The sequence below is a fragment of the Agelaius tricolor genome, unplaced genomic scaffold (genome assembly GCF_023055355.1).
Source record: "Agelaius tricolor isolate 1412-34295 unplaced genomic scaffold, bAgeTri1.0.p SCAF_13, whole genome shotgun sequence".
NCBI classification, from domain to species: Eukaryota; Metazoa; Chordata; class Aves; order Passeriformes; family Icteridae; genus Agelaius; species Agelaius tricolor.
This window is the reverse complement of record NW_027269273.1, coordinates 6,188,771-6,214,543: the sequence shown is the minus strand read 5'-3', so window position 1 is coordinate 6,214,543 and position 25,773 is coordinate 6,188,771. Positions and strand designations below refer to the sequence as shown.

At 43.7% G+C, this 25,773-nt stretch overlaps 1 protein-coding gene across 3 annotated transcripts in view; it reads left to right on the top strand.

Moving 5' to 3' along the window:
- PCDH15 (protocadherin related 15) overlaps nt 1-25,773 on the top strand; it is a 642,625-nt gene that overhangs the window by 389,519 nt on the left and 227,333 nt on the right. For 2 of the 3 annotated variants that reach the window (XM_071438580.1, XM_071438579.1), the window contains exon 7: nt 7,946-8,011. In XM_071438580.1, coding sequence (XP_071294681.1) covers nt 7,946-8,011 — 66 coding nt within the window. Of the gene's footprint in view, nt 1-7,090; nt 7,106-7,945; nt 8,012-25,773 lie in introns of all 3 variants that reach the window. The other variant, XM_071438578.1, reaches the window with a different exon arrangement.

The following is a 25,773-nucleotide window of genomic DNA, read 5'->3' as shown; positions in this document are numbered from 1 at the left end:
AGCTGCTCTGGGCACCCTGTGCCAGGCCTGCCCACCCTGCCAGGGAACAATTCCTTCCTGACATCCATCTGAATTTCCCCTGTGTCAATCTGAACCCATTCCCTGTGTTCTGTCCCTCCAGTCCCTGTTGCAGGGTCCCTCTCCAGCTTCCCTGTGTCCCATCAGGCCCTGGAAGGAGCTGTGAGGTGCCCACACACCCTTCCCTTCTCCAGGCTGAAGAGCCCCAGCTTTCTCAGCCTCTCTTCATCTCTGACTCTCCAAACTCTGTTTCACAATCTCTATTCTGCCCTTCTCCACAATGGGAAGAGTCGTGGTTGAAGAAAAGAGTGTCCATGAAACTAAAACTGGTGAATGTTGAGAGTTGGCTTTGTTTAATTCTCTCTAGAGCTAAATTAAAATGCTTATAAACACAGAGGGAAACAAAACAACAAATCCAACCTTTTAGCTCTCCTCTAGGTCCTAGAAAAGTCCCCTCTGCTTTTTTTGAACTCTGCTCCCTCTCAGTGGGAGATAATTTGGACTTGCTTGCTGGGTCAGGCTTTTTGTAGTATCCAAGTTGTCATTGCCTCCTTCCCACAGAAATGTTCTGTGTATTGGATGTTGTGCTATCCAAGGTGTTTTCTTTCACATGCATATCAAAGAAAGTGGCTTTTAGTGGCTCCTTGAAGAATTTTTCATTTTGCCATTTGTCTTATTGACAGCACACAGTCACTGAAGCGGATCAGAGCCCTGAACTCACCATAAATTCTTGTTTGCTGCAGTGTTTGGGGATGATACAGTGGTTTATTGGAGCCATGGAGGGAATAGAAGGTCAGGAGGGAATGGCTGGGTGCTGCTTCTTCCTGCACTGTGATGGGGTGGTACCATGTGAACAAGCCATGACTTGTTCAAATTAAACTTGCTCCAACATGTTCTGGATGCTGCACACTCTCAGGGATTCAGGAAGAGTTGGGAAGATGAACAAAAAAAAGCAAATTTTAGAGTTAATACTTCGTCCTTTCCTGTCTTGTGAGCAGCCCTAGGAAGTAAGGGATTGATGCTGAGGAGCCTTCCACAATTACTGACAAGGTTTAGAGTCTGATCCTCGTTTCAGTCAAAAATAAAAAATAAACCTTTCTTCTGCCAACAAATAAAATAATTTCCTTCGACAGTTACTGGGTAGAACTTTATTAAATGGAAAATCTTTTCAATTGGGCTGAGTATCTGTAAGGAACTGAGTCAGGGGTTTGAAATTGCCCATTGCACTCCCTGTGACTGTTTAAATAAAAATAAATGGAACGATTTATCTGACTAAATAAAAGCAAACTTGAATATAAGACAAATAATGAAATAACTCAGAGTAATGATTGTGTGTTTCTGCAGCAGCTGGAAGAAGAGTTGGTGATTAGCATAAGGAAGTGGATTTTTCCCCAATTTTATTTTAGGAGTGCTCAGGAGGAGATTGCAGTTACTTCCAGAATTGTGTCCCAGGAAGGTTCAGGTTGGCTGTTTGTTTTCCCCAGGAAGGTTCAGGCTGGCTGTTTGTTTTCCAGATGATGATTGTGCTGTTCTCCCTGAAGAGCTCCTCACTTATTTTTTGTGCCAAGGTGAAACTCCTTTTGTCTTTGGAGGTCTAAGACTAGGTTAGGGAACTTTTTTTCTCACAGCTGTGCTCTGTTAATGCAAATACCAATCCCTTCTTGGGTCTTGTGGGAGACTTTTTGTACTTGAAGTCACTTAAATTTTTAGGGCTTTGAGGGCCAAGCTATGTTTCTTAATAAACTTGGAAGCCATGTGACACCAAGACCAGAGTAACCCTTTCCTGACACTGCTCCCACCTCATTCAAATGTTTTATTGAGCTGGAGTTTAGAGGTATAGGAAGTATGAATGGTTATTTGGGGTTTCCAAGTGATTCTATTTGGTAGGGGGAGTATGAATGTAATTTTGGATGGCTGTGACTCTTCTACCTTGATGCCTGCATTGTCAGTGTGTGTGAGGTTCAGCTGTCCCTGTGAGGGTGAGCATGGGGGCTCTCAGAAATGTGAGTGTGAGGAGAGATTGGCAAAATCTGCTGCAGCCTGGCAACCTCCACACACAGAGAGTGGTGTAGGAGCTCAGGTGTCTCTAGCTACTCCTCAACCTGTTGTTCATAGAGGAGGATGTCCCTGCCCATGGCAGGGGTTGGAACTGGAGGATCCCAAAGGTTCTTTCCAGCCCAAACCATCTTGTGAGTCCCTCCAGTGACTGGGAGCAGGAGACCAGTGTGGAAAATCCTGTGAAAGCCCTTTCTGGAGGAGCTGGTGCCTTTGGAGGTGGCAGAGGGGCTGTGGGGCCTTTGGGATGGTGGGAATGAAGAGAAGAGCTGAGGAGGAGAAAGGGAGCTGCTGGAAACTGCAAACCCCCATAGTTTGTGGGGCAGGGGTGTTGGAGGGGACATTTGGCTGTCAGACAAACCCCAGCTTGTGTGGCCAGAGTCACAGGGTGGTCTGGGTTGGAAGGAACCTCTGAGATCATCTGTGACCGTGGTCACAAGGGTTTTCAGGATGAAGAAGAGACGAGAATGTTGACTCCATGATCAGAAGGCTTGATTTATTATTTTATGATATATGTTACATTAAGACTATACTAAAAAGAAATAGAAAGGAAAAGGTTTCTTCAGAAGCTAGCTAAGCTAAGAATAGACAAGAATGAATAACAAAGATCTGTGTCTCAGACATAGAGCAAGAGCCAGCTCTGCCATGAGTGGTCAGTAAATCCCAACATCCACAGGAGACCAATCCCAGGTCTACCTGTTGATTCCACAGCAGCAGATAACCATTGTTTACTTTTGGTTGCTGAAGCTGCAGCTTCTCACAAGGAAAAATCCTAAGAAAGGATTTTTCATGAAAGATGTCTGTGACAATCATCCATTTTTTTCCACCTCCCACTGGAGACTCTCTCCTCTTGGGTGTCTGGCCATTACCTGTTGGTTCCACACACTGGAAGTTTGTTATTAGGTGGTTCATTAACCATTGTTTTATTTTTTATAGATTATTTTCTGTGTTTTTAGCTGTAAAACAGAGAGAAGTCCTCCAAGGATTAGGAATGCTGGATGGGAAAGAGATTTGAAGGGGTTTCAGAGGTGAAAGGAAGATGATCCAGGAGGTGTCTGCTGGGAAAATACCTGATTATTCCAGTTGTTGTGTTTGTCTGTGCTCAGGCTGTTTGACCTTGCTGAGTGTCTCACCTAGGACAGTGATTGAGGGTTTCCCCTGAGCCATCTCATTAAAAATAATTAGAAATTAAAATAATGAAAATTAGCCAGCAGAAACCAAATAGAGCTGAGCCTTGACACGGTTACATGGAGAGTTTGCTAAAGAGGTTCTCACTTTGCTCCCAAGGAGAGAGGCCCTTTGTTCATCCCCTTCTCTTGATTAAAGAAGGGTAAAGCAGAAGTACTGTTAGGAAAAACAGTCAAGTTAACAACAGGAACAGAAATTATTTGCTGCAAGGTCTTAGGAAAGCCTTCAGAGCTTGCTGTTTTATTTAGTAAGTTCTATTTGCCTTTCCTGTAAGGAGTTTGGGGCAGGGGCACTGCTGCCTCAGGATTCCATTTACCAGCATTGCTGCCTAAATATAAAATGCATCATGAAAACTGTAGGGAGGGAAGCTCATTTATGGAATGCTTTTCCTTTTTAAAGTGTGTTTGATTTATCATGATTTGACTTCAAAAACTACTCCATTATGCCCAGGAATTTCAAGGACAACTTGTTTTTTTGTTGAGAAAATTGGAACAGAGGCATGTTCTGGTAATACATTCTGGTAATAAACTGCAGTGTAAAATCGGAAGAGGTAAAATAATGGCTAAAAGAGTTCTACCAAGGCCCATACAGTGACACGGGGCACCTTTCTGCTCTTTGGGTTCAAAGTCTTGTGGAAATATTTCCTTCCTAAGTCACCTTTGGGGCTGCAGTTATTCTGTGCATTTTTGGGTTGAATAAAGCAGTCTTAGTGCTGAAATAATTTCTGATGAGGATCATTTCAACAAAATAGTGGAGAAAAAAATTGATAGAAGCAGAGTGAGTCCTGAGGAGGCCTTGGAGATGCTCTGAGGGCTGGAGCCAGGCTGGGGCAGCTGAGGAGGAGAAGGCTCCAGGGAGAGCTCAGAGCCCCTGCCAGAGCCTAAAGGGGCTCCAGGAGAGTTAGAGAGGGACTGGGGACAAGGGATGGAGGGACAGGACACAGGGAATGGCTCCCAGTGCCAGAGGGCAGGGCTGGATGAGATATTGGGAATGAGGAATTGTTCCCTGGCAGGGTGGGCAGGCCCTGGCACAGGGTGCCCAGAGCAGCTGGGGCTGCCCCTGCATCCCTGGCAGTGCCCAAGGCCAGGCTGGAGCAGCCTGGGACAGTGGAAGGTGTCCCTGCCATAGCAGGGGTGGCACTGGATGGGCTTTAAGGTCCCTTGCAGCCCAAACATTATGGGATTCTCCTAAAAACAGAGCCTCTTTCATGTAACAGCACTGAGGACCATTTCCTCAGGGACACTGCTTATTGGTGTTGCTCTTTAGCTTTAGGAACTTATTTTTTCCTACTTCTGTGTTTCCAGAGAGTTTCCATTTTCCTTGATTAAATATATTCCAACTTCTGTCATCTTTATAAGACAGACTCTCCATCCTCCTGATGATGGCAATAACTTTTCTCTGCACCTGGCTCAGTCCAAAGATGTTTTTTTACTTCCACAGGAATTCCCACAATCTCTGGCTGGTGCCTGTTTGTACAGACAGTGCTTGAGCTTAGGTTTTCGGACCTCATTGATTTTGTGAGGGGGGTAAAAAGGGATCCCCCATATGTATATTTACAACATATGTCTTGTCTTCAAGGTTTTTCATGAAAATTGTTGTCTCTGAATTGGAAATTTGTGTCAGACTGCAGTTTTAGATTTATCTGTTCAGGGTATGGTGATGGATGTGGAACTGAGTCTGTGCCTTTGTAAGGTTTGATCCTGCAGAAGGGAAGGGTGAGGTGACAACAACTGAAAAAGGAGGTTTGGGTAGTGCTGGCATGGTGAAGTGATGTGAAATAATTTGTAAATTTTTGTCTATGCAATAAAACTTATTCACAAATCTCTTACTGGTGCCATGGGTTAATCCAGAAGTTTCATACTCCCATCCTGCTTGTTTGCTTGGTTTTTTTATCCTCCCATACTTCTGGCGCTTGCTCTAATCTCTTCTTTTCACTGAAATTTATCTCATGATAAATTTTCTTGCTTCACCTGCTCACACTTGCAATAAATCCTCTGTAAATTGCTGCATTTCACTGGCCAGCCTTGCCTTTTCTCTGAGACTTCCAAGATCCACATTGGATTGGTGGACATTCCTTTTAAATGCTAAACACTCCTTTTAAATGCACTGTAAAATGTTTTGTTTATCATTCTGGAAATTCAGGTGTGTTTGATGGCAAAGTTAATGTGGACATGTGATTTGGCTTGTAATTTTGATAATTTTTTTAATTGACTATAAGCTAGAAGTTGGTCTGATTTGGCTGAAACTTTCACTGGTACACCTAGCAGGGAGAAAATACCATGGAAACAGAGAAGATGGGGAAAAGCTCCATGGAGGTTTTAAAAAAATGTTGATTATTATTTTACTAAGATATATTCAACTTTTAGACTTAAAAATTGTCCCTGCTTTGCATTTTTATTTGGATATTTAGTTTGGTTTTTACTTTTATTTTTTTAGTCACTGTTGCATGGGGTATAGCAGGGCTATTCCTGAAAACAAAGTCGCAGTAAAAGTTTCTATTGTTGAGCTTCTTTGCCCTAATTAAGAGTTTGTTGAAGGGTCCTCCAGTTCCCCAAATCCTGAACCTCTAGAAAATTATAACATACATCTCTAGAAAAAAAGTTAAAGTTGGTTTTGTTATGGCCCTGGAAGGTTTCTTGTATGCAGTAAATAAAATGAGGGCAGGGAAAAAAAAATAAAAGGCTATATTTCATATAGATAATGCAAACATTTCTTATCTGCCCACACAGTGTGCTCATAGGAAACTACAGTGGAATGAAAGATGTGGTTTTCCAGGTGATTTATTTGCTCTGTTAGTGCCTGCAAAACAAAAAAGCTTTAAAATAATAGTTAATTTAATTCTTAAAACCCAAACAAACTGGAAATTTTCAATTGCCATGTATCAAAGTAGAGCATATAAGAATGAAAGGAATAGGGAGGGAGAGACTTCTTGCATTAGTGATTTTATTTATGCTTTAAAGTGGTGAAGTGGGCATGGAGGTGTTTGGTCACAGGTTGGGCTTGGTGGTCTTGGAGATCTTTTTTCAGGGGCAGCACAAAGCTGCTGCTGCTGCTGGAGGAAAACCCAGTGTTGTAGAGGTGTCCTTTAGGGGCTTCACCTAACTGGAGATCTGAGCAAATGTTTCACTGTTCTCACCTCCCTTTGTAGGTTTTGTCTGTGCTGGGGTAATTAGGGGCTGTAACCAGCTGCAGTTTGGGTCCTTTGAAGTCCACAAATGTGTAATTTTTACCATAAGATGAGAAACAGAATTTACCTCAGGTTGTCCTTCTGTTTAATTTACAGATGATTTTCTGTTGGGATTTGTGTGTAAAAAATACATCTCAAAAAACCAAAACAAACCATTAATACCTGAGTGTTTCTTTCCTATTTTGAGCCCAGAGCTTGATTGGAAGGTATCATTTCCCACAAATGGAGTTTGGTTGAGCTGTGCATCAGAGGAGCCTCATCAAGCCTATAAAATCATAGACAATCTCACATAGTCCTGAGTGGTGAATTGGGAAGGAGAATGGTTGTCTCTTTGCTCACTGAGTCAATGATGCTCTTGGAAAATTAAAAGCTCTTCCTAATGAACTTTTATTTTCATGTGCTTTAAAGGGGATATTGGTTTTCTGCTGTTTAATGTAGAAAACCTGATTGGTCCTAAAACAGCCATCACATGTGGTGATCTTGCTTTTATGTATTTTAAGGCTACACTTATGTGTTTGCTAGCTCTGCATGTACTGCTTGATATCTTTGAACCTCTCTTTTGAGTAAACCAACAAACTCTTACTTATTTTCTTTCGTTATTCTGCTCTGCTTCCATTGATGACTCTAAACTTTTGACTCCAGACTGGCAATATGAGGGTAAGATGGCAAAATATGACTTCCTGAACATTGCTCGTCTGCTTTTCATTTGTGTTCTCCTTAGAGTTATTAAAATTCCATTCACTAAGTAGATCCTTTTTGTTGCAGTTAAATACAAATTTTGTTTGTTTCTGTTGTGAAGCTTTAATTATGATTTATACCTTTCAATCATTCCTTTGTTAGTTCTTTGGGTTAAATTGCCATCGTATTCCCTGTGTCCTGACACACATTGAGATTGTTGAGGGGATCTCTAGAGCAAAACACAAAGAGATTCATTAGTGTAGCCAGCTGGATCATGGTGGAATGTGATAACAATCCCTCCCTGCACAGGGTGCCCAGAGCAGCTGGGGCTGCCCCTGCATCCCTGGCAGTGCCCAAGGCCAGGCTGGACAGGGCTTGGAGCAGCCTGGGACAGTGGAAGGTGTCCCTGCCATGGCAGGGGTGGCACTGGGTGGGTTTTGAGGCCCTTCCAACCAAAACCATTCCATGATTCTGTGATTTGAGGGGTGTTGTTCATGACATGCAAAGGAAGAGGAAAAACCATACAATGTTTTTGCTGTTCAGGGTTTTTAAATATGGATTATACCTGAGACCTTTTGTCATCACATCCTCCCTTGCTTTACAAAGTTTCTCTGAGTAAGGGAGAAGCAAACAGCTCTGTTTTGAACCTTTGTGAGTGTAACTTTACAATCAGTTGTAGCTCATACCTGCATCACATTTAAGGGAATACTTGCCTTCAGCATGCCAAATATGCTGACTTTAAAAAAAACCCCAACAACAAAACCTCAGAGATCCTACTTTTGGAATGAGAAATAACTCTTTTTTTTTTCATCTTTATAGATTGCAAGTTGGCCAGAACAGGTCCTCCAGCCACAATAGTTCCCATTGACGAGGAGAGTCGCAACGGTGAGTGCCCCACAGTTATTGATAGCACAAATTATTCATAACCACTCTTTAAGGTCCTTGTGGCAAGTAGACCTTCTTAATTTTTCTGAAGTCAGTGGGATGGTACCAGAGGACAAAGTTCTGGTCAGTATTTGGTTTTGTTTGGGTAAAGCTGAAGTTTTACTCTGCAGCGTGAAAGGAGCATTAGTAACGTGAACTTGTGGGTTTCCCACGTGGCTTCTGGGAAGTTGTTTGTTGGTTCCCTCTAAGTTTAGGAACATGAGTTGATGGACACCTCTGAAATAGAAGAACTTGGTTGTAGTCATGGAAATTTCAAAGGAAAATCAATGTCCCTTTTTTTCAGTATTTTAATTCTCCTGACAAACAGAGAGTTCTCAGATTGTTAATTTGTGGTCGGAGCATTGCAGTTGTGTAGCATATTTTGATGGGATGAAGTGCTTTACCCTGTTACAATCAGCTGTTACTCCTGAGAGTAAATTACTATTCTTTCCTGCTTTTTATTCTGTGTATTTAGGGGTTTTTTGTTGTTTTTTTTTTTTTTTTTTAACCTTGCAAGCTGGGTCTGTTTTTGTGCTTTGTGTGGCTGTGGTTTATCAGATACAGGTGCTTGAGCTGGTGAATAAAGCCAGGTGATGCTGGTGGAACCTCTCTGCTGTTATTCTGGGATGATTTCCTTGTTGGAATTGCTCAAAGTCAGATGAATAAATGCATTTATCGGTAAAACTCCTCAATAAACCAATTTTTAATACACCTATGTGCTGAAAAAGCTCTGGTACTGGGGTGGCTGTTAAAACCAGGGTCTTTTCCCTCCTCCTGGGGTGGTTTTCCCTGCAGTCAGGAGAGTCCAAAGGAGGGCTCTGAAGATGGATGTGCTCTTTGAATTGGATGTGTTGGTTCTTGACAAGCTGCTGTTGAATCCTGATGTGTTCCAGCTGTGGCCTGCTCAGTTTTGGTGGAATGACCCCCTCAGCTGAAATGGTTTGGCTGCCATAGCTCATCTCTCTTAGCCTTTCATCCTCCCTACTCATTAGGAATAAACCTGTGCTAACAGCAAGGGGTTATAAATAAATCCAAACCAACTTTGCCACAAAAAAACTTTGTGAGAGCCTTTAGAAAGAGAGGTTGAAGTTGTGGACTCTCCATCCCTGCAACTGTCCAAGGCCAGGCTCGGCAGGGCTTGGAGCCACCTGGTCTAGTGGGAGGGGTCCCTTCCCACAGCTAGGGAGTTGGAATGAGCTTGGAGGCATCTTCCAACCCAGCTCAGTCTGAGATACAAAACTTGATAAGGAATGCATGGTGTTGTACATTCCTAGTGACCAAACTTTATACTGGGATTTCCAAGAGATGCAGGAATAAAAATCCACCTAATTTTGTTCTTGCCTAGACAAACAAGTCTCTAGCTCACTTAAAGTGTGAAATCTCATCCTTATTTTAGTTCTTCCATGGCACTGTTGCTTCCAAGGGTCTGTTGCTGGGGTTGGAATGGCTTCTCTAAGGATGGAGATCTCAAAACAGTGGCTGGGATGTTTTATTCCATCAGTGCACATGGCCATTGTGTTCTGGCAATAAACAGAAAATCCTGCTCTTTAGAAATAGATATTTAGTTCCATTGTGCCATGGCACATTGAGCTCAATCATTCCTAATTCACAGGAAGTCAGAGACCAGCAAATCTCATAGAATAAAAACATTTTCCCAAATAACTCTTGCTTGTTTTCGCAGTCAGGCACACAGGTACCGTGCCTGACCTTTAAAGATGTTCTTGAAGTCAGCAGAGATGTTAGGATTTGACAGTTTCCTGCCATGGGATGGATATCTCTTTATATCAAGTAATTTAGGTACAATAGTAAATTACATTATAATTGTGCTCATGTGAGCAATCCTGGAAGGAGTGAACTTGACCTTTGTAAAGGAATAAATGAATTATTTTATCATTTCCCCTGTGTGGAAGTGAATTGGGTGATAGTATTTCAGATCATATTAAGAGCAAAACTGAATTTTTCTGGATGATTTTTATAGGCAGAGAGTTATTTTCGCCCATTGATTTCTTTTTATTTAATTACTGGATTTGAGACTTGGTTTTAACGTGTTTTAAGGACTGAATGAGCCTTATTCCTAGGTCAGAATTTCTCATTGCCAGTGTACCCCAAGTTTTTGGAGGCCTCCACGTGGAGCAGCCCTTCACATGAGCAGCCTGAAATTCTCAAGGGCTTTGAATCTTTGGGCAGGGTTTTTGATGGAAAGTATACTCTTGGGAAAAGATTTCTACAAGGCAAGATTTAAAGTTTTAGAGATTAAATTAGAATTTGGAAGAAAAAGCAGAATTTGGGGTAGAGGAAATAAGCAGACTGAAGTCAATTCCCCTAATGTGAGAACAAATAGGAACTGGTATCTTGGTGCTCCATCCAGAACCAAAAAATTCCACAGTTAGGAATGCTTTGTGTTCTTTCCCATCCTAGAAAAATCAGTCAGTGTTGGTGTGGTTTGATTTTATTTTGGTGGGTTTTTTTTCTCCCTGCTTTCCTTATGATGGTGTGAATGCTCTAATGAATAATGGGAGCAAATCCCAAACCTCCTGCTCTTTTCCATGTTCCTTGGGGATGTCTGACACATGGAAGTGCAGCTTTCATGGCTGTAGGTGGGTCAAGTGTTATTTTTCCATGTTTTCACCTTCCTGCTCTCTCAGCAGCAACCTTTCTTCAGCCAGACTTCCAGGGGAGGCAGAGGATGTGTGATCCTGCTACAAATCCCCTTCCATACATAGCCCCTTGCAGGGAGGCACTCACGGGAAATAGGGCACAAAAATGCAGGAAACAAAGATGTGGGGTTTCTTCCCCCTGATTCTCTTGCACCAATTTATTTTCAGTTTTATTATATTGTAATGCTGGAAGAATGGATGTGATTACACTGATGTTTTCCATGCTGGTCCAAACTGGCTTAATTTGGTTTTCAGGGACAATCCACAGGGATTGAAGGAAATGTCCCCAGAGGCACAAAAGCTGTAGCCTCCCTCCAGAGATGGGCTTAGGTGTGCTGATGAGGACTGGGAGTGGTGCCTCTGAATATTCATTGCTCAATTAAATGTTCAGTGACCACCAGGGCTGGAATTGAACTAATTAGCCATAAAGAAGAAAGAGTCCTGCTATCCCAGGCATTTTGGTTAAGGGGAAAAGTTGTTTAGTAAAATCAATTTGGAAGGTTGCTGTGGCTGAGCACAGGTCTATGAAGAAATGCATTCCTTAAGAGCTGTGGCTCAATGTTAATTTCCTACTTTTTCCTCTTGTTTCAAGAAAAAGGATGAATTAATGACTTGAAGGTGCTTCAGCCTTGGAAGGCTTTTCCAGCCTAAATGATTCCATGATATTCTTGTATTGCCTTCATGAGCATCTCACTCTTTAAATAAAAATACTTTTGCCTGTTGCTTCCTATCATTCAAAAATCAGCTTTATGAAGGAAAGTCATCTTAGTTTTACCATTTCAAGGGATTCTGAAAACCACATTTGCCAAGTTTGCAGTGTATGTGTAGATGTGGAAAGGCACCAAACTCTGATTTTTATCTTGATTTTTCTTATTTTTCCCATAAAGGCACTTTGAGTACTCTTTGCATTTTACTTTTACTTGGTGCACTATTTTTTGTAGTGTTTCTATAATGGAAAAAATTCAAGTTATTAGATTACATGTTATCATTCCTGTGAAATGTTTCCAGGGAGAAAGTGCTTCAGTTGATTTTTAAACTAGCTCATGCCATTGTTTTTATGTCTCCCTGCCCACAGATAGATTTTTCCCACATCTTTAGACAATCTTAGAGCTCCCTAATGTGTTTATGAATTATTTTGACCAGTTTTTGACCATCTTTTTCAAATTTATCTTCATCAACCTGGAACCTAGTTTGTCTGGCAATGGAGATGTGGTGTGCAGATCTAAGTTAAGGTATTGCAGCAAATAAATAAAGCTTGGAATTAAATCTGGCCAATTTTAGGCTGAGTATCTAGGCCCAGTCTGGCCAATTTTAGGCTGAATGTCTAGGCCCAGTCTGGCCAATTTTAGGCTGAATGTCTAGGCCCAGTCTGGCCATTTTTAGGCTGAGTGTCTAGGCCCAGTCTGGCCATTTTTAGGCTGAGTGTCTAGGCCCAGTCTGGCCGATTTTAGGCTGAATGTCTAGGCCCAGTCTGGCCATTTTTAGGCTGAGTGTCTAGGCCCAGTCTGGCCATTCTAGCTCAGGGTGCAGTCGAGATGGATGATGAGATTTTGGTGATGAGTCTCAGCAGTGTTTTGCTGATTCTCTAGGTGCTGATGCTGTTCTGGTGATCATTAATCCCAGGTCTAAGACATTAGATTAGCCAGCAGTACAAATCTGAGCTGGATCAGGCCCAGGCACATGTAATAACATCTGCTCAAATTAGGCCTCGCTCTGTGGAGTTTATTCCAAATTTGTGTTTTCATATGGGAAGAGAGGTGATCCATTAGATCCAATAGCTGCCAGATTGAGTAACTTCTGTCAGAAGTTGTTACCCTTGTGGAATGTTCTGGACAAATTCTAACAGGAGGAGTGGATTTGTATTGATTCCTGCATCCCACGTGGCTGAACACTGACTGTGCCACAGGGCTGGGCAGCTCTGCTCCATCTGGAGCTCATTTGGAGCCTGGGGGTTTCCTGTGGGTGCTGCTCTAAAGGGAGAAGGACCTGGGGGTGCTGGGGGTGAGAGCTATGGGGGGATTCTGCCCCTGGGCTCAGGTGAGACCTCACCTGCAGAGCTGGCCCAGCACAGGAGGGACCTGGAGCTGCTGCAGAGAGCCCAGGGCAGGCACCAGGATGGGCAGAGGGATGGAGCAGCTCTGCTGGGAGGAAAGGCTGGCACAGCTGGGGGTGCCCACCTGGAGAGGAGAAGCTCTGGGGTGACCAAATTGTGGCCTTGCAGGGCCTGAAGGAGCTGATGGGAAAGATGGAGAGACACTCTGTACAAGGGATGGAGTGACAATGGGGAATGGCTTCCCAATGCCAGATGGAAAATGTTAGATGGGATATTGGGAAGAAACTGGGAGGGTGGGCAGGCCCTGGCACAGGGTGCCCAGAGCAGCTGGGGCTGCCCCTGGATCCCTGGCAGTGCCCAAGGCCAGGCTGGAGCAGCCTGGGACAGTGGAAGGTGTCCCTGCCCATGGCAGGGGTGGCACTGGATGGGATTTCAGGTGCCTTCCAACCCAGACTCTGTGGAGCTGTGAGAAGTACTGGCTCTAGTTCTGGGTTGTGAGAAGTTCTGGCTCTAGTTCTGGGTTCTTCAAAGCATTCCTGAGCTGTTTAGGAGTATGGTGATTAGACGTGGAAAAAGGGGTTGCATTGGGCCGTAGAAATCCCCTGGCAACCATGAACATGCCAGGAAAACTTCTGCAAAAGGACCTCCTGTTCCTGCCTCCCTGGCTGGGGATGGGAAGGCTGTGACAGGGCCCAGGAATCAAGAGACACACAGCTGTAGCTGACTTGGTTTATTTTTCTAAATGTTCTGGTCCACAAACTGGCCACAATTTCCTCCATAATTCACTCAGCTAATAAACTACTTCAGTGAGATGAAATATGGAATATTTTTCATTTTTTTATAGCTTGTATTTATGCTTTTTCCCCATTTTTCATGTCAGCAGTTGGCTCATAGGTGTTGCTTCTCAACTCTGCCTGCAGGTTACTTCATTCAAAATGTTCACCAGGAAATGTCACTTCTTTCCTGACAATTTGATTTAGTTTATAAATTCATGAGATGGGAAAAGAGAATGAAATTTATGGAAATTATTTTTGTTTCATTCCATCCTGTTTGTTCATTTCTGTTCTGAAATGATGCGTTCTCCAGATTTGGGTATTAAGGATTTCATTGGGAAGTAATGAATCAATTTGGTGTCTAATGCTGGTTTTATGCCTTGGATTTAAATTCTCATGTTTTTCATGTAGGACAAATGTGTAAAGACTGAGGAAGCTATAAAATGGATCAGTTTATTCTTCTACATCTATTTATCAGCACATCAGCAGTGGTTAGGACTAAAGCAGAGCTGTTGCTAAAGATCTTTGCAATTCTCCTTCTTCAGTTTTTTTTTTTAAATTATGTATTAAAAAAAATTAAAATTCAGAAAAGCAGGAGATAATTTAGGGTGAAAGTAATAGAGGAAAAGTTGTCCTTTAAGAAACTGATTAATTCTTAAGGGTAGGAAATAGGGATAGAGTTGGATATATTTAATTGGTTTTGTACTGTCAACTGTCTGGACAAATATCCTAACCTGGTGTTGGTGTTCTTGGTAGAGGTGGAACAGAGGTCCTTGAATTACCCTCATGGATAAGAGAGAAGTGATGTTTCAATGGCAAAAACTAGGAATTAAACTCCATTTTGAGGTGGGAGTAATTTTTGTGGATTACAATTCTGCTCTGTAATACCAAGGCCTTTTTAAAATGTGTTTGGGATTTCCTTTTTTACTGGAAATTCTCCTCAGAGTGACTGGATTTTTTCTGAACAGCTCATCTATGACAGTTTAAGTAGTCAGAATAAATTATTCAAATTATGGTGTGTGATCCATTCATATTCCCAGGGTGTCTATTTACCTTTGCCAATGAAGAACTTCGTATTTCCCCTAATTATTTCTTCCATATAGTTTTGCAACAGCAAATGTTGTTTCAGTAGCAATGCTCTCTGATTGTCTCCTCCTGATTGATTGTCACAGTCTCTGTAAAGCAGTGCAAGAATCAGAGGATTTGATACATTCTGAGGCTTTTTAAAATCAGTTTTGCTTCAGGGAGTGGGAGGTGATGGTTGCGATTGGTGTCCAGAACTGCAATGTGCTTTCCAAGTGTTTTGGTGTCTCTTTAATTTTGGAGTGTAAACCAGAGCCCAGAGCAGGGTAAATTCAATTCAATTCATGGTAAATCTGGGAGAGGCTGCTCCAAACCAGCTCCCAGGGAAGGTCAGCCTGGCTCTGTTGTCCCATGGCAATGGGTCCCATGGAGCTGTCCCAGTCCTCAGCTTTCCTCTTGTTCCACCAGCAAAGGTGAGACACTGATGTCAGGGAAAATGGATCTTCTGCTTTCTGAGGAGTGGGCTTTTATGTGAGTTCTTTGGCAAATGATGGAGTTCCAGCCCTGAATCCATTTGTCCTTCTGCCCTCAGCTCTGGGGAGCTCTCTGGGCAGGTGCTCTCTTCCCAAAATCCCCAGCTCCATTGGTTCTTGGGTGCTGGAGCTGCTCAGTCTGGAATCAGCTTTTTGGACCTGCTGGGGCTCTGCTGAGCCAACTCAACTCTCAAAATGCACCTTTGTTCAGCTGAGCCCTGTGTAGGAATCCCAGACTGGTTTAGTTTGAAGGGACCTTAAAGCTCATCCAGTGCCACCCCTGCCATGGCAGGGACACCTTCCACTGTCCCAGGCTGCTCCAAGCCCCAATGTCCAGCCTGGCCCTGGGCACTGCCAGGGATGCAGGGGCAGCCCCAGCTGCTCTGGGCACCCTGTGCCAGGGCCTCTCCACCCTCCCAGGGAGGATTTTCATTCCAGTATACCACCTGAATAGTTGGAACCATATCAGTTCTTTTCCAAGTCCAGTTAACACCAGGAGAGATGTTCAGCAGTGTGATGGGCTCCCAAACTGGTCCTCTTTCATTCTCTTCTATGGCAAAAGAATGCCCCACCTTACCTTGTTGGGAAATGAAGTGTTTGATTAAACTGGACAAAACTGCATTAAAAATGAGAGCTCACAGTGCCCAAGGGCTGTGGAGGTGCTGGAGGAGGGAAGGTTTGCACACAGACCCCGTTGCAGTACCCAGTGAGCAAGGATGTACAGGGTGGTGTCCAGGCACAGGGCCCCTCCCTGCTGCCAGGTGTAACTGTGTAGTGGGGCTTGGTGGAAGGTGTCCCTGCCCATGGCAGTGGGGTGGAAAGAGAAGAGGGTCTTTGAGGTGCCTTCCAGCCCAAACCATTCTGGGATCCTGGGATTTAAACATCTCTAAAATATTTGTATCATTTACAGTCTTATCAAATGTGGTGTTGTAGTTGAGGGGAGGAAAAACCCCCCAAATTCTTGAAAGTAACCCATGAGCTTTGTTCTGATAGTCCTTGATCAAGAGCTGGAAAGAGAAAACTTCCTTTGGAGACTGTAACATGTTTCTTAAAGAAATGCAGTTATGCTGTTGCTGGGCTTTACAGCTGACTCATCCAAAGCAGGGGAGCAAATCTCGAGTGGGGCAGATGTCCTGGTGATGTTTCCTTTGTGTGCTGCTGCAGTCCTGCTCTGCTGCCCAATTACACATCCATAATCAAAGAAAACCACTAATAAATCCTTACTGGGAAAGCATCTTCCCTAGCTTTTGCCTGATTTGCTAATTTGCTTAGATTTAAATGCACAACAAAATAAATCTCCCTCTGTTTAGAGCCATGACTCTAACACTTCTCTCTGACTTGCCAGCCTGGTCTGCCTTGTGTCTCCCTGCTTTTGAAACTGCTTGAAGGCAGCTTTTTCTGTTTAAATGGAACTAAAGCAAAACATATTGCCAGTTGGGGAAAACAAAGGTCCAGGTGGAACTTCCTGGGCATCAGTTGCTGCTCATTCCTGTGGTGCCATTGCTGGTCAGAGCAGAGCCTGGTCCATGCCCAGAGAGAAGCTGTGGGCTCTCCTCCCTGGGCGTATTCCAGACCCATCTGCACACAATGCTGTGCCCTGGGCTCTGGGATGGCCCTGCTGGAGCAGGGAGGGGACACCAGGTGCCCACTGAGCTCCTTTCAGCTTTGACCCATCCTGGAACCCTGTGTCTCTTCAGGAGGCACCTGAGAATCTTGGTAAGTCTGTCCCCCAGGACAAAATTCCCATTACTTTTTTGAGATGTTTCTGTAAGCCAGGCAGGCTTTTGAAAAATTACTTCCTTCCAAGAAAACCTCACCTAAATTTCCATTTAAAGTGATGATATAACCCCAGTCCCTTTTCACACTCAGCTGAGCAGGTATGGCTTTGCATTTCCCATTCTTCAAGGTGTGTCTGCATGTGGCACTGGGAGCATGGATCTGGACCAGATGAGTAATGAGCTGTCCTCAATGTTTTCATAACCCTTCGAACTCTTTCCCCCAAAAAAGGGGAGGGGAAGCAGAAAGCATGACTTTATAATGGTCATTTCCAGCTTCCTTTATTTGTACTAATTTTATTTTGATCTTAAAATGGTGGCTAACTGCTTAGTAATTCATGAAGCATATGTTTCTCCTTCATATTCCCTGTGTTTTTAAGCAGATGGCTCCAAAACATCAGAATTTTTCCCTTTATTCCAACTTTGAATCACTAATAAGGATCACACTTAAGTTATTGCTTGTTTTGAACAGCAGAGTGCTTGGAACACTAAATGATTCAATAAATGATGGATTTCAAAGCCCTGCTTAGCTCAAACATAAATTTCATTTGTTGGTTTATTTTGTTACACAGTCTCATGTGAAAGCTCCTTGTATCCTTTCAGATTTTCAAAGTCATGCTAATCAAGCCAAATGTTCTGCTCCGTGGCTCTGAGAGATTTTTCCTCCTTTATTCAAGCATCATTTTTCATCATTACTCTGCCTTTCCACATTCTTATCCTATTGACACAATTGTTTAGGAACACAGAGCCTGATTAAAATAAATCATTAAGTCTGGACCTCCTGGCTATCTCAAAGTTATACCATTACCCCAATCCTAGGGATCATTTTCTCCTTCTGTTAAGCCCATTTTTTTTTCTTGAGGTGTTTGGGGGAGTTGTTGGAGGCACAAGAATCTCAGAGGGTTTAACAAGGCCAAGTGCTGATGCTCCACCTGGGATGGATCCAGGCTGGGGCTGAGCAGCTGGAGCAGCCCTGGGGAAGGCCCTGGGGGTGCTGGGGGCAGAGCTGGGAGCCAGAACCCCCCCGTGCCCTGGGCTGAGCCCCAGCGTGGGCAGCAGGGGAGGGGGGGATTCTGCCCCTGTGCCCTGGGCTCAGGTGAGACCCCACCTGCAGAGCTGCCCCAGGCCTGGGGCCAGCACAGGAGGGACCTGGAGCTGCTGCAGAGAGCCCAGGGCAGGCACCAGGATGGGCAGAGGGATGGAGCAGCTCTGCTGGGAGGAAAGGCTGGCACAGCTGGGGCTGCTCACCTGGAGAGGAGAAGGCTCCAGGGAGAGCTCAGAGCCCCTGGCAGGGCCTAAAGGGGCTCCAGGAGAGCTGGAAAGGGACTGGGGACAAGGGATGGAGGGACAGGACACAGGGAATGGCTCCCACTGCCAGAGGGAAAATTTAGATGGGATATTGGGAAGGAATTGTTCCTTTTGAGGGAGGTGAGGCTCTGGCACAGGTGCCCAGAGCAGCTGTGGCTGCCCCTGCATCCCTGGCAGTGCCCAAGGCCAGGCTGGACATTGGGGCTTGGAGCACCCTGGGACAGTGGAAGGTGTCCCTGCCCATGGAAGTACATAATCTTTGAATTCCTTTCCAACCCAAACCATTCCATGATCTGTGAACACTTTACTAAGTTTTTGCCCAAATATATATCAGTTCTATTCAGAAGAATAATTATGCGTTTCTGCTACCAGGCATAAAATTTTATTTCTCAGGATGGTTTATGAACCCAATGAAAAGCCTGGCACATGTTGCTTCTGAAATGCACTGCTGAGCATTCATGTTGGGCCTATTATTTTGTCACTTTCACAACAGGGTGAAGTTTAAAAGAGCAGTTCTGTGACAAATTATCTTCCATGCACGGAATTAATAGTTTTTAGAAAGGCCATCCCAGAGGAAAGCAGCAGCAGAGAGAACTACCTCCCTTTTCAAGTGTGGCTGTGTGTTTTGAGAGTTTTTGTTTCTTTTCCTTTTATTTTTCTTTTTTTTTTTTTTTTGGTTACTGATCCTGTTTCCCCTCACATGCAGCTCCACACCCTCTGTTTGATGCATCCAAGTTTTTCTATTAGTTCCTCCCAGCATACAAAGGGCTGGGAGAGAGGATGCAGTGCTAGCCTGAGATGGGGCCCATGGGCTGAATCTTCCTCCATCTGGGGTTTTTGGTGGATAATCCTTAAGCCTGATGAGGGGAAGAAAGCTCAGGGTGGCCTTTCTGGTTCTCCACAGCTCCCTGACATGAGGAGGCAGCTGGGGGGAACAGAACAAGGGGAAATGGCCTCAGTCTGTGCCAGTGCTGAGTTTGAATATTGGGAAAATTCCTCCCTGAAAGGGTTGTTCAGCCCTGGCACACCTGCCCAGGGTGGTGGCAAATCCACCCATCCCTGGAGGAATGTCACAGCCAGGTGGATGTGACACTTGGGGACATGGGTCAGTGGTGGCCTTGGCAGTGCTGAGTTAACAGCTGAGCTCAATGGTCCCAGAGGTCTCTTGCAGCATTAATGATCTGTGATTTGTTGTTGCTCCCTCTGTTAACACCTTTGTGTCTCATTCCTTTTACAAACAAAAATCTTACTCAGTCCCTTTGGGGATTCTTTTGGGAATGATGATCCCTCACTGCCATTAACTGCTGAGTGTCCTAATTCCTTTCTAAGTTTTGTGGCCTGGGAGGTGCTCTTCCTATCTGTCAAAGGTCACTTTTTCTCTATTTCCCTTTCCAGAATTAGCTCTGCTTGCCCCACAGATCAGAGATCCCTGGGGAATCCCTTTCTGGCTTTCTCTGGGTCTTCCCCAGCCCTGGAAGTGTCCAAGGCCAGGTTGGATGGGGCTTGGAGCAACCTGGGATAGTGGAAGGTGTCCATGGAAGGGGGTGGAACAAGAGGGGGGTCCTTTCCAACCCAAACCACTCCATGATGTGGTTGCTGTATCAGAACAAGAGGCATATCCCTTCTTCCAGATCCTTCAGGAACTAATTTGAGGCAAAATTTGAATTGTCTGTCTTTGAGGTTTAGATTCTTTTGTAAACTATATCTCACCAGATAGTAAAAAGTTTCCCAGTGAAGGAAGGAAAGAGGGTCACTAAATGGTTGATATTCATGGTGTAATTTTCTACACACCCATGTTCCCCCCCCATTGGCTTTATGTGGGAAAGAAAAGGTTTAGTTTTTTGTTTGGCTTTCTAAGTCAGGTAAGTGAAAGCCCATTTGTTGTTACATATTTACTGAAGGAATTTTCTGGTGTTTATTTTTACCCTTGACATTTTTAGAATATATATTAAGCCTAGTGTGTGTGTATGTGTGTATGTATATATATATATATATATATATATATATATATATAAAATATATACACACTAGGCTTAATATATATTCTAAAAATATACATTATATATATGTATTTTATATATATAAAAATATATACACACTAGGCTTAATGTATATTCTAAAAATATACGTTCTATATATTATATATATACATATTATATATATGTATTTTTTATATATATATATATATATATATATATATATATAATGACCTTTTTACAATATTTAACATTGAACATCGAGCCTGTTTGAACAGGCTAATATTGAACATTAAACCTATTTCTCTGTGGCACCCCACACCCCCAATGGGCTGTCAGCATCCATCTCTCCAAGGGGAATGTCCTTGGAACCATTCCTTCCCTTTTCCTTGCCTTCCCTTGGCCATGAAGGATTGCAGTTCATTTTTCCCACTCCTCTGGTAAAAGCAAAGCTCTGGTCAAGAAAATCTTGTGGATCCAGCTGTGTTCCCCTGGATTTTTCCAGCCTGGGCATACCAGGATGTGCATTTCCCTCTAAGCTGTGTGTGCAGCAGGACAGGGGAGCTCTTTGCTGGGGATCCACAGGCTGGGCTCATCCCTCCAGGATTTTGGGAGGGATTTCCTGCTTCACCTCCACCTGCCATGAGATGCTGAGGGGCTGCCCTGGGTTGTTAGAGCCCTTTCAAATCCCACCAATATCAACTCATAATGTTTTAAGGTGTTAAATTTGTCAAGTGACCAGCTGGGGTTTGTTTCATGCTTTTGTTCAGCATTAATGCTCCTGCTGAAGCCCCTCCAGGCTCTTAATAAATCTCAGCAGTGAGAAACCATTTCTCCTGAAGGTGAGTTGTCACCATGGGTGTTTATTCCTCCCACCTTTGCCACAGGGGGCTCTGTTTTTTTAAGGATCTCTGGCTGAGAGGAGCTGCAAGGGAAGGATATGCTGCTTTTCTTTGGTGGTGTAGCTTGAGGGTGGGCCTGAAGGGTGATGCTGTCTATTAAAAAAAAAAAAAGGAAAAAAAAAAAAGAAGAAAGGACAAAAAATTAAATAAAAAAAGCTTGGTAACAGTGGAATGAAAAATGTATTTCCATAAGAAGAATTCCTAGAATCATTAAGATGGAGGAATAGCTCCTTGTTTAATCAGTGTTCTCACAGAGCTCTCAGGTTATTGAGGTATTACTTTTCCCCCTTGGAATGTCATATGAGACCAGTTCAAACAGCTCCCTGCTATTCCATTTATTTTATTAACAACATCTCAGGCAAACCATGGGTTTTGATCTGTGGAACTCTGTAAAAGGCACTTGTAAAGCACCTTTCTTTGCCCAGGCTCTGCCCCTGGAGCACTGGCTCTTTGTTCAGGTCCCCGGGGACCAGGGCTGGTTGGATATTAAGTGTTAAAGATCTGGCAGTGCTATTTCTTGCCTGTTGTTAAGCTCTCTCATGCATTATTTATCAAACAGCAGGTGAAGACTTCAACCTTTTTATGATAATTGATAGTGGTTAGAATACAAGATTACAAACAGCTCCTGAGCACCAGTAAATGCCAGCACGGGAGGTGGATTGGCAGGACGTGCTTTTCATCGTTAATTCAAAATATATGAACTTTGTTGGGCCTCACTGGGTCAGTGTGGAGGGGGAGAGGAGAAACAGGTGATAAAATTGGATATAAATAGCTTTGTGTGGGTTTCTGCCTGCTTGGGTCGTGCAGTGCTCGTGCAAGCTTCAGTGTGGGGTGACAGAATTAAAGACACCTCCTGTGAGCTCACACCCTGTTCTGGATGATTCTTGTGCTTCCCTGGACCACAGGATCCTCAGGGAACTGTTCCCTCCATCACCAGGGGGGGTTTAGGTTGTTTTAACTTGGGGTACAAGTAGAATCATCCCTATAATTAGAATTAATTCTAATAAGCCAGCTGCTCTGGGCACTTGCTTTGCTTGTGCCAGGTTTTCCCCAAGTCCTTGGCATGGTTGATGCCTGCTTGGAGTTCAGATGTCCAAAAAAGGTGCTGGAAAGTTGTACTCCTGGTTTAGTAAGGTTAAGCCCAACTTAAGTTAGTAAATTTTACCTGTTATAACCAGACAAGCAATTGGGTGGTTGAGAAGTGTGACATTTAGGATTTTTGCTTTTTAGTATCAACTGGATTCAAAAAAAAACAGAGAGGAGACAGAGGCAAGAAAAAAAAAAATAAACCATGAGTTGTTAATTCAGTTTGATAGAGCTGAAGCAGCTCCATATTGATGGCTCATTATTTTTAAATTGACTAAGGGTTTCCTTTCATTAATTCTTTATTCTGCAGACAGATGGGAAACAGTGGCTGCTTTTTTTCAAGGGCAATTTCACCCAACTGACAGCACATTGGAGCTTTGGGTTGGGATTTTTTTTACTGTTGAAATATGACATGGCATAGATTAAAAAAAAAAAACCAACAAAAGGGAAGATTCTTTAATTAAAATGTGCTGCCTCGGTTTTGTTTAATTGTTTTTATAATTAGTGCCATGATCTCTGTTAATTTTCAGCTATCTGAAAACATGCCTGGTGGGTGTCAGATGTCTCTGCTGGGTTAGTAAACATTAAAATACATTAAAACCACACATTTGCTCTCCCTTCAGTACTGATTTGCACCATCCTTCTCATTCAGCAGCCAGGCAGAGCCCTGAACATTTTGATATTATTTTTATCAGCTCTAATTAGCCCTTAAGCATAACGAGCATCCATGGAGTAGCTCTGTGTATTCTGAGTTTTAGATGTTGGGCTAATTTTGGGTTGTGAGTGCTGTCTGTGAGGCTAAACCCAGAAATGGAGAAGGAGGGAAAAGCTGTGAGCCGAGCTAAGCCTCTCACCCTTCCCTGCCTCATCCCATCAAAGCCATCAGGGACTCAGGGAAGCAGAACACGCTCCCAGCTCCAGCCAAATACAAACCTTGCTGTTAGGTGGGTGCAGGGATGAGCCTGAAAAGCACTGAATAAATGATCAAGTTGCTGAAACCTCGCAGTGTTCATTGCCCCAGTCATCACCAGCATTATTAATGAACAGTCCTACCCCATTGTTGGTACAGCACTTCTAAAGTTGAATATCCCACTTCTAAAAGAATATATTTTATGGGGATTTTTGAAGGAATGTGAGCTGAGGCTTCTGAGTGGTTTTAGATAATGCAATTTATTTTTCTTATCTTCTACATAGGCAGGAAGGGTGAGTTCAGCTCACATGGTTCACAAGGTCACAAGACTTCTCGTTTCAAGACCTTTAAGGATTTATTGACCAATAAAACACTGCCAACAAGGATATTTATGTTTTTGACCCAGTCCTTAAATATTTCATCTTATGGACCCATGCTACAGTGTAAGATTTCTTAGCCAATCATGTTATGACACACAAACCTACACTACTGCATTCTAAACTCCTTGTTTACCTCTGTACCTGCTTTTATTTTTCTATATATTTAACTCTAAACCTCTAAACTTTCCTCTTCTTAGCGTAACATGTCTCTGCTTTGAACTATAAATCCACATTCTCACTTCTAGCACCTAAGTTTGGAAGCCTTTTCCAAGGTCTCAGATCAAATCCTGTGTTTAATTCTAAGCTTTGGCTTGCAGGTCTAAAGTTCTGAGAGTTCCCTGCATTTTGGATTCCAACAACATTTGACTTGTAAAGGAAGTATCCTGCTTTTAAAGGAGAATATTCCCCTTCTGAAAGAAAGCTTGGGTTCCTTCTCCCCGTGGTGGGAATCCAGGCATGCTGGGCTGCTGTTCTCCACAGTGAAAGCAGATTTTCCCTGAGACCTTAAGGCAGCACAAGCCTGGACATCTCATTTCTCAGCCTCTGCTTGATGAAACAGAAAAAGGGAGTTTCAGAGCATTTCTGATTAAATCAGAGGTTGTAGGTGATGGTCATTGGGCTGAACTCCTCTCCAGGACTTGGATTAATTTGACTTCCTGAGTTTTGGCCCACAGGACCATGCAGTGTTCCCCATTGCTCTGCTCATGCCAGGCACACCCTTGTTATCCCATGACACCCTGTGTCAGTGCTCCTGAACAATATCCCACTTCCAGCAGGGATGCAGGGAGGTACTGGAGGAAAACTGGGCCTGCCATGAGCCTCTGTGTTTGCCCTGATTATGCTCAAAGCCTGCAAAGCTTTTCATCTCTAGAGGAAAGAGGGGCTCTGCAGCATCTAGGTAATAATAATGTATAATTTGTATCATCTAAGTGGTGTCCAGCCCCTTCCCAGTCAGGACACTGCATTTCCAACCCATTCCCAGGCCTGGATCTGTGTGTTTACACGTGGCTGATGCAGGGATTTCTTCCTGGTCGCATTTTGAGACCTGAGCTCACTCGCTCTTAATCCATTTAATGTTCATCCAGCTTATTTTCATAGTTTCATAATCAGCTTATGTGATACGAGGCCATGGATATTTAAACTTAGGAAGTTGCATTCCCTCTGCTCTCCAGGCTTGTAATTTCATTACAAATAACCAATTTCATGTACTTTTTTCCCCATTGTCCCATGTTAATAGGTGTATTATACTCCTGTAGCATGCATTTGGTCTCCTTTGTCTGCTTGCATTGTTTTGCCTGGGATCAGCCTCCAGCTGATGTGTGTATTTACTGGGATTAAAGAATGGCACAGTGTTTGCTTTCCCTGTTTCAGGACTGTTGCCAAGGGATCGGAGCACTCTTGGCTCTTCCAGGAGACATCCACGTGCTGGGACCAGAGGCACAGAACTGTCAACACTGGTTTGGCTTGTCCTCTGTTGCACTGCCAGTAACCAGGGTTTCAGCAGCATCTTGTGGCTTAAATCACCTTTTCCTGCTGGAAAATGGATGTTTTTATAATCAGTGCTTCTGACCTTTCTGTCCTTTGGACAGAGATGTTTTGCTACACCAGCTCTGATTTTTGGGTCTCTATGAAACGTAACAATGGGGGATCTTAGAGCTGCTTCCAGGGACTTGACTTGGTCAGTCACAGGTTTCTCCTCAAGTCTTTTTGTTTCTCTGGTGTTATCAACTTTCCCTCTGTCTCACATCTGGGAGACCCCACCTGCAGAGCTGCCCCAGCCCTGGGGCCAGCACAGGAGGGACCTGGAGCTGCTGCAGAGAGCCCAGGGCAGGCACCAGGATGGGCAGAGGGATGGAGCAGCTCTGCTGGGAGGAAAGGCTGGCACAGCTGGGGCGGCTCACCTGGAGAGGAGAAGCTCTGGGGTCACCAAACTGGGGCCTTGCAGGGCCTGAAGGGGCTGACAGGAGAGCTGGAGAGGGACTTGGGACAAAGGATGGAGGGACAGGACAAGGGAGAATGGCTTCCCAGTGCCAGAGGACAGGGTTAGGTTGGATATTGGGAAGGAATTGTTCCCTATGATGAGGATGATGGGGCAGTGGCACAGATTTCCCAGAGAGGCTGTGGCTGCCCCTGGATATGTCCAAGACCAGGATGGGGCTTGGAGCTGCCTGAGGCAGTGGAAGGTGTCCCTGCCCATGGCAAGGATTGGCACTGGATGGGCTTTAAGGTTCTTTCCAACCCAAAGTTATGATTCTATAATTTCTGTTAGTATTCAATGGCTTCTCTTTTCTGGAATGTTTGCTTTGCCTGATCAAATTATTTTGTTTGGGGTTTTTTTTTGGTTGGT